The 11621-nt window shown below is 35.0% G+C and overlaps 1 protein-coding gene across 1 annotated transcript; it reads right to left on the bottom strand.

The window, feature by feature from the left end:
* Positions 1-5807: 5807 nt before the first annotated feature.
* On the bottom strand, positions 5808-9340 carry LOC146165628 (uncharacterized). Its single transcript, XM_083382740.1, has 5 exons — positions 9034-9340; positions 7927-8082; positions 6891-6968; positions 6431-6541; positions 5808-6052 (listed from the first exon to the last, which is right to left on the bottom strand). The coding sequence occupies exons 1-5, from the start codon at positions 9308-9310 to the stop codon at positions 5964-5966; spliced, it is 711 nt and encodes a 236-aa protein (XP_083238866.1). The 5' UTR covers positions 9311-9340; the 3' UTR covers positions 5808-5963.
* Positions 9341-11621: the final 2281 nt, after the last annotated feature.

Raw genomic sequence — 11621 nt, 5'->3', positions numbered from 1 at the left:
TAAAAATAATTGCCCACCCCTGGTATAGACAGACTGAATTGGCTGATTTCGATTTCTGACGAGTAGACATATCCGTGCTTAATGTCTATACTTTTCATTACGAAATTTAACCGTAAAAAAGTTGCACCAAAGTGCTTCAGGTTAAACAAAAAGAAACTCGCTGTTTTCAGCAAAATTCCCACTTGAATATATGATGGAAATCAATTATATTAATAGCACCAAAAAAATTCGCGCAAAGCTTAAAAACAATTTTTTGATGAATTTAGTTTTAAAAACATTTAAAAGGAAATAAGATGCATTTTTCTCCGCAGTTTAACTTTATAAGTCCCTCTATTATATTCATTTAAAACAAAAGCTACAATTCAAACCTTGGTTGCAAGACCCTTAAGTTAAATTTTTTGATTGCTAGACCTTTACGTTAAACCACGTAACTTTCATTTTCTGTACAGGGAACAAGGCCAAAGTAATTATGTTTAAAACAATTCTCTTGATATCGATTTAAAAAGTATGGCGATTCAGGAGGTGGATTATCGAAATATGTATAGAAAAAATTTCAGCAAAAGAATATTATAATATTGAAACTGGGATTAATTTTATGGACTTAATCAAAGACACCTCGCAAATATACCTTATGAGTGATTATTTTACTGTTAAATCTACGTTCTTTAATTACGTTTCTCAACGTTCGAGCCCCCATTGTGTCGCTGGCCTCATACCGTTTTACGCCATCTTATTTCGCATGTGTTCAGGCTGCATTTAATGCAATTATATTATTACACGGCTCGTGTAGCGTTCAGGCCTCCGACAGGCCGTTAAGTAGACGATCAGGTGTAACTCATGCATGTGTATGTGGATCTTTCATTATTTTGGTTTTAACCTGATTTATTTAAGCATATAACTTATTATTAATCTAATAAGACTTCTATGCGCGTGTATTCAAGGATCAATGGTTGAAAAAAAATTCACAACTTCCACCTTTAAAAACTTTTGCATAAATTGCGACAATATGTTAAACATTCTGTAGACTTGCACACACATTAGAAACAAACTAACCTAACATGCAGGGAAGGATCCAGAATTTTGTTCGGGGAAGCTATTAAACTTATTAGTAATAACTTCACAGAGTTAACATTATAAAACTATTAATCCTAAAAATACTTGTTATTCTCGAGCAAAGTGCGCCAATTGTAGCTGAATCCATTTTAATCACACAAAACGCCAAAAGAACGATGTTTACATTGTTTAAGTAATTATTATAAAAAAGGGCACTTTGCACAGCTTATAAAATAAGTTTACAATACGGTGCATGGCGGCTTTGGACTGAATGATTTACTTAAAATGGACAAAAACATAGAAAAAACAAAAATAACTTCGCGCCAAACGTAAAAAAATAGATATGCATATGTAAAAATTTGCAAAACACCTAGCAGATGTAGACGATAGGGATGATGCCTTTCTTCTCAAAACGGACTTGCTAACTACATGTAGCATTTTCTATCTTTTCGCTCATCTTAAATCTATTCAAATGAAGCTTTATAAGCATTCCATAAGAGGAAACTCTAAAAGTCTAAATTCAGAGGTGAATTAAGACGTAACGCTTTGGTTTTATCAGCGCAACTAAGAGTAGTATTTGGTTAAAATTGTTAACAAACCGAATTATTTGAATACTTTACTAGCCATGGTAAAACCCCATAAGCGTATATAGGCATCGTATGGAAACAACACTGATCTTTGAGATCTAGAACTCAATACAAGATTTAGAGCAGTGGTTCTTAACCTTTGGCAACCTGTCGAACCCCTATGTATTCTGCAAACTTTCTTCGAACCACAAATTTTAGCTCGGTATTCGTGTCTTCCTCCTAGCAGCTAAAACTGGACATATTTAAAATATAAACTTGCATTTATAAAGGTTAAATTGGCCAAACTTTCAATTTATAACGTTACATGACACCTTGGCGCATAAAAGAGATTCAAATTTAGCTTGAAATAATAACATTTATGTTTCAGAGGACCGAGCCCTTGAAACAGCTGCGTCAAAGCCAAGGGGTTCGATCGAACCCTGGTTAAGAACCACTGATCTAGAGGGTTTACTCAATCTACGGGACGAATATTTCATTTTCTAATTTAGTCGCTTACAATTGTTCAGTCATATATTAACTGAAAGTGCAAATCTATTAATGGGTCAGTCACTCACAGCGCACTGATGTTGCAATAAACAAAATGAAAGAGTGTGTGGATACAAAATGCGTAGGTTGGTCGAAAATGTGACGTATGCCACTTTTCTACGCACTTAGACAAAGCACAGGGCTATAGAACATTAGCGTTGCCAGTTTTAGTAGCTTAATAAAACTTGGTTCCAATTAAAAGGCGAAGAATAGCCCTTAATAGGATGGAATAAAATTTGTCATATCCAACCACAAGTTGACTCTTGTATTGTGTGAAAAATATAACAACATATTCGGTTCGGAGCGTTTTAAAACGAAAATTCAATATTTTCCTTATAATAACAGTGGTTCTAAACCTTCCATGATTTATTAACCTTTCATGATTCTTTAATTTTTTTCAACTATACATATTATCGGTGCCCAGGCCATAGGTGTAGCCAGGGGGGCCTGAGGGGCCATGCCCCCCCCCCAAATTTATAAAAATTTATTCTTAATAATTTGTTTTTTTAGCATTTACGAGGAGTACCATAACATTCGATCACAGACATAAAACACCTTTAATTGTCATGCATTGTTACGTCACAAACGATATGGTTAATATTGCGATTGCTATACATTAATGTAGTTTTGCTAGTTTTAGTCATTTTTTTCTCTTTTAATGGTTTGGGGTATTGCGTTTAACACTCATTCAGTTGCTGCTCGAAACGGTTTGCTAGCATTGTTTTTGTGTTCGTTACAGGAGTTAATACAACGACAAAAGCTAAACAAAAAAGTCAAAACCTTTTGGCCTCCCAAAAAGTTTTTCGTAAGCAAATGTGTCAATTTTATGCTAGACATTTTTGTTTATGCTGATTGGACCGCTGTGACCAGGGAAAGGCCAAGAATTTAGGGCAACCAAAACGTTTCATAGATTACGTCACAAAGTTAGTTTAAAACGTGACGTCAGAAACATAGGTTTAAACGTTGCTTCATAGGGTATAACTCTGATTAACACCTAATCATAATTACTAGTTGGATTTTCTGCATAAGCTTTGCGGTTGAAAATCGTTGCCTGGAATCGAAATATTACGAAAGATAGTTCATTAAATCCTTTTGTATCAACTAGGTCATAACACTATGAACAATAATACTCGTGGCTTTGTTTTCCGGTTTACATTGACATAACGTTCAATTTGGTGAGACACGGGGTGAAAAAAACATTTTTGCTTTCTACATTGCCTTTTAATTAAATGAAAAATAATTGTGTTCATCTTGTTTTACAAGGTATAATATTCACAACTTACAACTACAATCACGACATAACATACATAAAACTAAGGGTAGTTTCACATTACATGTATAACGCAACCTACTTACGATGTAGATCCTTTGAAACAAGAACTGAAAAAGCCATACAAGGCACCTTAGCTAAACTTCCTACCTCTTTGTTGGCATACCTCACCCAACTGTTGATTCGATCCAGCAAATTCGTCCAACTACAATGAGTTTTGTTTAACGTTTCTCCTTTTTTTTGTGTGGAGTTGACAGATGCACACGCAAAGTAAACGTAGACAACTGAACGGGCACTTTCAATGCGCTTACAATTATTCAGACGTTTATTAACTGAAAGTGCAAATCTATTGATGGGTCAGTCACTCACAGCGCACTGGTGTTGCAATAAACAAAATGAACGGGCACTTTCAATTCACAACAACGTTCAAATAAAACCTTTAAATATGGTTGTTATGCAAAATTTCATATGATGCTTGATTTGTAAAGGCGTTCATACTGTGATATATACCGCCACCAAAGGTAACAATAAAAAACTAATAGCAAAATGATGCGCAATTTGTCAAACGTTAGATTACACAAAGCAAAACCGCTGTTATCTTGGTGCGGAAGTGCATATATTTCAAATCAATAAATTCATTAATGACCAAATTGATTTACACAAAGCCTGACATAAATGCTTTTGCTGGTTTAAGTTTTAAAAACTTTGAAGAAAGTAAATCAATGGTTCCATAAAGAGAAAACTTTGCAAATAACTTTCAATAATAGCAATATCAAGTTTATGTGCCAATGTTAAGAGAGCGGTTGATAGCACCATTATATAGCGGCCACACAGAAACTAAATAAAACAACTGCTTAAAGCATGATACGACAGTTGGTTCAATCATTTAGGTCGGGAGAATTTAAATAAGGCTATAATGGAGTGTTGCTTTTCCAGCAGTATATATAATAGATCGACGTTTCGACGTGCTATACAGAACGTCTTCATCAGGATACTTACGTATCATGTAAAACAAGATCATGATACGTCAGTATCCTGATGAAGACGTTCTGTATAGGACGCCGAAACGTCGATCTATTATATATACTGCTGGAAGAGCAACACTCCGTTATATAGAATACTTATATTATAGAGCAAAACAGCATTTTGGTCATCCAATATAAGATCTTTTATAGATTCCGAACGATTTGCCACATTGAAGGTTGATATCTGAAAAGGTTTCAGCAGTAAGACCGAAATTAAAATAACATCAACGTCAGAACATAACACAGTTCGGAATAAGATCTAAACGGCTAGAATCAGGTCATTTACCTTACCACAAACAACACCCCTAACTTTACCAGTTACTCCTTAAAAAATGCAAAACCAACTCAAATTACAACCCCACCCATTTCCCACCCCTAATCCCATTTTTTCCCTATATAAAGTAATATTTATTTAAATTACTTTTAACACTTTATAACATTGTGCCATCTATATTAGCCATTTAATTTTATTATTTGATTTAGGACAAATAGCAAGTTACTTTAAAGTTAGTACAACTTCTAATTTGCCTCCTATTTAACTGTAACAATAAACATTTTAGTGTTTATTAATTGAACCCACGGTTTTAATTAAGTACAGAATTTCCAGGCAGTTTTAATGAAAAACATATTTGCTAAAACAAACCAGCCGTAGTGAGAAAAAGAAATCTGTTTATCAACCTTTTCTGGGCCGAATTATGCCTTTAGAGGCTCTAATCCAGGGGTTCTTAAACCGGGGTCCACGGGCCACTTGTGGGTACGTGAACTAGTTTTAGGGGGTTCATGAAGGCCAAGTTAATACATCAGTGAATTAGTTGAAAAATAGTAAATTTTAAAAAAAAGGAGCCTGATTAAAAAACATTTTAGCACTGAATGTATTTAGATTTTATTTAAATTCATGTTTTTTTTGACGGAAAACAGCAGGTTTCTGAGGTCTAGTTGTTTTAAAACGTTAATTTATAACGTCAGTTCTAAAAAGATCATGCCGAATATTATTTTGCGTGTTAAAAACAGTCGAAGATCCGGACCCTAAGCACCTAAAACAATGGTGACCCATATTTGTCAATTAAATTATAATTAAGGGTCAAGTTATTACCATAAATTACACGCCACAGTTCGGCGTCGGATCGATGATGACCGATACTTACACTTAACATTGATCCCGATACGATAATATCGTACATTCCTAATGGCGGACTGCTAATGCTGCTGTAAATTGCTAAAAGGTTGTGCACCCCTGGCTTACCAACTGTCGTATACGAAAAAGCTGCCGTTGTTGGAACAGAGTCGCTTTTATTGTTATACGTTTATTTTTTTGATTGGATGTTTAAACAAGTATACGTCAAACAGAGTAAGAAATCCCAGATTAAATACATTTATTGGATGGTTACAACTCACAAGGATTATATTTCAACAGTAATTTTGCGTTAAGGAAAGCAAGGTTTATATTACAAGGTGATGTTTATGTACAATTGAAAACACCGGTAAATACAACTCTATTTAAAACTATCGACGATCATTGTTGCGTTCTTGAGTTGTCACGTTGTTAAAGAACTGAAATGGAGACGCCACATTTGTCACGTTGACGAACCATCCTGCAAAATTGTATTACACATCAACAAAGTATGAAATTAAGTTTTTAAAAACCTTCCAAGTTTGTGCCATCTGTCATAACTACGGGTAATGTAAAGGTATCATTTATCCAAGGTTGAATTTCTATTGATTCCACCCAAGCAATTTGTTTTGCAACGACGAGCATAATTTACAAAACACTAACTTTCGCATAGCAAGCACCCGGAACCTAAATAAGGAGGGGCAGTCTTTTAAGGTGTATATATCAAAATGAAATCAGTTAATTTTCCTGAAGTTTATTCAGGTAAAAAAATTCATTCCAAAAGTCAAATCATTTCTCCAAACGGTTAAACGCTGTAGATAATTCGGCCAAATTTTACGCAACTCCAGCTTTTGTGTACCTATACCACCGGCGTTTGACGTTGGTGGATATGTCCGATCGAATGGACGATTTATGTGTTGGACATCTTCATAGATTTCAGCATCTGGGTCGAATGGAATCGCTGAATCGGCTAAAAGTAAAAAAAAAATCCAGAGGTAAAGTAGTACCCACAAAAACATGTTGAGATAAACTTAGTCAACAATTAACGGACCATATACTAATAATGTCGAATAAGATCAGTGATAGTAAAAGTGTTTTTTTGTAAAATGCTAAAAGTGCTTTTTTGTAAGTGTTCAGTCAGTTGTGGTCAATAGGTAAAGCTTTCGTATAAAAAGCACTAAACGAAGCAAATAGCATTAAACTGTTTTACCTGTATACGGTATTGTAAATAAGCAAATTTTACAAACATACTATAAAACAATCACGCAAAACCAAGTACTTTAACGAAATATCATAGAGCACTAGTTTCGCTTGCTTACCGCATTCTTGCGACGCTTCCCCGCTACTTTGCCCAACGTCCACTATTTCGGATGAAGCTGTAGGAATGTCTGCAACGACTGAAAGCAACACTTTATTTGCATCTCAGTTAATTAGCAACTAAAAATATTAGGGTTTTAATTATAAACCGAGAATAAACGAATTTAATGAAGTTAAGTTAATGAAAACATCTAACTAAATATGTTTTTTTACTAGAAATTTTAACCAATAGCATGAGTAAGACAAAGTAAGACAATCTGGGAATTAAAACATGCTTTTTATTTGAAAGATTCAGGCGCAAAGTAAGGTTGTAATACTTAAATATAAAGGCGCAATATCAGCAACTAAAAGATGTATGTTTAAAATTGCAACTAACCGATGTTTCCAAGGTTAAACAGAATACGACGTAATTGAACAAAAATATGTCACTATATTTGAAGTGAGCTTTTGTGTTACCAGATTAACGAAAAACTATTAATGTCGTATGTAACATTTATTGCATAATAAAATATTATAACTGTTAGTTTTTTGCATTTCGCTATTGCTCCATTTCTCGTTTTTGCGCGGGCATAATGGCGCGACGCATCGCATAAGCACACTCACTTAATTAGGCGCGGTAGTGCGCGCCTTCCCCGTAAAGAATGCAATTAGCTTCTAGCCTTCTTTAGTTGATATATAAAGCTTTTGTTTTGCAGGGCTTGGTGCAGTCATCACCAGCATCATTACTGAAGACACTATACACGCCAGACATTAAACTTTGGTATGATTATTTTTCGCAACCTTTTTCTTTATATATTGAAGTATTGTGCGCTAACCATTTCCTTTTTCATCTTACAGAAAACCTGCACCTATACTGATATTGCTTTCTATTGTGCGAAAATTGTATGTTGGCAAATCGCAAGCAATTAATAGAAATGCCGAGTATTACAAAGCTTGATTTCTACAAAAACAATAAAAAGGTTTTACATTAAAGTGCTTTACATTAAGTAAAGAAAACTATTTTTATGTCGTATTTCTTTATATTATTTTAATATTTACATGCTTTCTGTAAATGTCCCAGTTCCTTTTTATGCTTATCGACGATTCTCTTCCATTCTTTCCACAAAGCCTCGTGGAACTTCCCAGACTCCATGTTCAGCTTAACCGACGCCATCTTGTCGACGTCATCGAAACCAATGGTGAAACGTAAGGTTCCTGTGATAAAGTTAAAATCCACTTAAGCATGTTTGTTTTGTTTCTTGATCGTCAGCTTTTACAGACTAAAATGTTAGATATAATCCATTTGTGCACTGTTGATAAATAAATCGATCATTTTTCAGGGACGACTCATGTTTTAGGGGGCATGGAAAAATCTTCAGGTATGACGTCACAACTAGCATCATAAAGTTACGTCAAATCATTATTGTTTTATAAGGGAGAGACGAAAAACACTCGCGTGCAGCGTGTAAAAATTCCTTTGTTTAATTTAAGTTGTCCAAACTTTAATTTTAGAAGGAGCCGTGGAACTCACAACCGGGCGAAAAACATTTGCATTTATGGAGTTAAAACTGGCATAAAATAGGATTTCAACTTGGATCATGGTTAGTGCTGACAAGTTTTCGAACAAAATTAACGACGAAAGCAAAACTGACTTAAGGGCCGCGCATCGCCTCAGCAAAGAACAAACTATTCTCACTCTGTCGTGGTCAGTCAGCCGTAACGCCGTAAGTCGGTCGCTTAGAAATACCAGACATCACAATCGTCTCCAGATAGTACGTGTGTGGCGCAACAATGCTCATTTGTTGTTAATTTTAAATAATACACACCTGTATGATGTGTGAGAGAAAGGCTCAAATTTACTAAAACAATCCACAGACACGCAGCTCTTTTCCAGATCAAAGCATTTGTAGGCCTACTGTAATTGTAGTAGATGACTTTTCAGTACTATAGTTAAATACGGTGTCAACCCGAAATGAAGTTTCAAATCAATGAGAAAACATGGACTAGTACAAATTTTTATATTTTAACATTTGGTTTTCCATTTGCACTCGATTTAAAATTGCCTTGCTAATTGAAAAAGTCATTCCAATTTAGGCTTATATTTTTAAAGGAATTTGTTTTTAAACAATAGCATCTGTTTTTTAAATTAGGCAACACTTTACCAACCTCGCATGAAATTGTAAGCGTGAAGACCCAGGTTGTAAAGGGCGTAGCACATCGCCATCACAGAACCACCAATCTTCAGCAACTTTCTTACTTTATCCGGGAATCTTTCGAACAAGGTGGTAGCCAGGGGGTAGAGTTGTCCATCGATCATGCAATGATACTTTCCGTCTTTCAGCTGCAAACTGAGCTCACAATCATCAAAATTCGCATCGATTTTGATTGACACCTCCCCACATATGGCTGGAGATGGTTGGTCAGTTTTGGGTTGAAGGGCCATCGTTCTATATGGTAAATTTAGATTACTATTGCGTCTGTACGTATAAAACAATCAATCAATAAATTATACCTTATTTGCACCTAAATTAAACTACAATTTTACCTTTTTTATTATAAAAAACAAGATAGTGTGATTCCTTTTGCTGTGAATATCCTTGTTTTGACGAACGGGTATGAGTCAGAATATGTCCGGATATCTTATAAGTGATGCCTTATAATTCCATACAATATTCTAAATTCAAGAAAAAAAGGTGCTTAACAAATTTTAATGAAATGAGCCGCGTCCGCATTGAATTGCTTGCCAGGCCGTAATTTGCCCACCAAAACTTATTTAATCCAGTGTCATAAAAATCATATAAACTGTCATTTATTTAAACTTTACTTTTATGGAGACTGTTGATCAGTATTCAGTCGTCGTTTAATAATCTTGTAATCTTACTGTACTTAAGTTGCTGTGCATGTTAATGAAACAAAACTAATTTTGCGTACAAACATTTGTGTTTTGTCATTAAAATAGTGGACGCTTCAGTCACGATTCATAAACATACAAAAATTCATTATAATCTTTATTTAAACGTTGGTCAAAACAGCCATCAAAAATCGAATACTCCACTTTTTTGCTGATAAAGCCTAAAATGAACACTGAACAGCTATAGCCTTGCAATAACAATGGACACTAGTTCCGTTGCGCCACTGTAAATCAACAACATGAAACTTGAGTCTGTATAGGCGTGATTCACAGCAGCGCGAAAAAGAGGAACTGGATGTCTTTACCTATTCATCGACTCAGTAGAAATATCAAAGAAAAAGAAGCTAACATTTTGGACGTTTCGAAAATTTCTTTAATTATTTTCAAAATTTAAATCAAGCAGGATTTTTTTTTGAACTTTTTTAACGCGTGCCGCCAAGCAGTGCCAGACGTCACGAAACAAATTTTCACTGCAACTAGGCTAAGTATTGTAAAATGTAGGCAGCTACTTGTAGCGAGTTACTAGTTTTGAAGTCTCAACTTCCATCACACAAACCTAAATCTTCTGAAACGCACTCAGCCTGACGTCACAGGTTTTGGTTATTCCCCTATCTATCACAAAGACCGGCGAGCCCAATTGCATACCTTTCCGTAAAAAATCTTTGGCGTGGAATGCTGTCTAAAATCTTGCCAGTGACGTCATTTTGGCATGAAATGTAAAGAAAAATTATCCATTTATGGCAAATATATTGCAAAATCGTCGCATTGGGTATCGGAAAAATAGTTTTGGCTAGAATGTTTGGTGGGCACAAGTTATGAAATACAGTCGGGCCCGCGAGTTCTCCTATGTTACCGCTAAAGTATTTCGTTGTGCTCGTTTTTTAATGGAATAAAACAAGATTAAAATAGAGAAATCAGGTGGCACTACATAAAGACAAATTGTATTCAATTCTCGACAAGCTTTCGCACAACTGTGCTTTATCAGGTCAAATTATTTAAGTATAGTTTCTACTTGGCCCTCATAAAGCACATTTGTGTGGAAGCTTGTCGATATTTAAACCAAATGGTCTTTATATAGTGCCACCTGATAACCCTAATTAGAATTAGACCAGGGGTTCTTAAACTGGGGTCCATGGACCCTTGGGGGTCCGTGAAGGCCTAATTGAAATATTAGTCTATATTTAAAAAGTATTCAATTTTTCTAATAAAAGAGTTTAATTAAAAATGAAACGTTTTTGCACTGAATGTATTTAGACTCTATTTTCCTTTCACATTTTGTGGACCAAAAAATGTATATTTCTAAAATTTATTTGTATTGTGACGTCAATTTATGACGTCATTTTTGAAAAATTCTTGCTTACCGTGGTCTACGCGAAGCAAAAAAACATTTGGGGAGTCCACGGTGAAAAAAGTTTAAGAACCCCTGAATTAGACAAACACGGCCATTTACAAAGATTAAATTAACCTTCACCAGGTGTAAACTCTGCCAAATGCAGAAGAATATTGAACTTAAGCATTACTAAGCAGTAAGCACCGTGAATATTGACTGAAATATGTTCGGAGTTTATAGTCTTATATATTCCGCTTTAATATACGTTTTTTAAATGCCGTAAAAACAACCTTTTTGTTTTGAGTAACACCGAAATCTTTTGTGTTAAACAGCATGGAAAACCCAAATGCTACAACGTTAATCTGTTGCAGGCCTAAAACCTTTTGCCATTTTGCCTAATTCGCTAAGGCTTACAAACCCACGTCCATTAGGTCTGGGCGTATTTCAATCCACAATTCAAAACAAACACAGGCGCCCACTTGAAACTAAATACCATCATTCTTTGTGTGAACG

Source organism: Ascidiella aspersa, chromosome 2 (assembly GCF_963924565.1).
Source record: "Ascidiella aspersa chromosome 2, kaAscAspe10.2, whole genome shotgun sequence".
Lineage (NCBI taxonomy): Eukaryota > Metazoa > Chordata > Ascidiacea > Phlebobranchia > Ascidiidae > Ascidiella > Ascidiella aspersa.
This window is presented reverse-complemented; position numbering and strand designations above follow the sequence as displayed.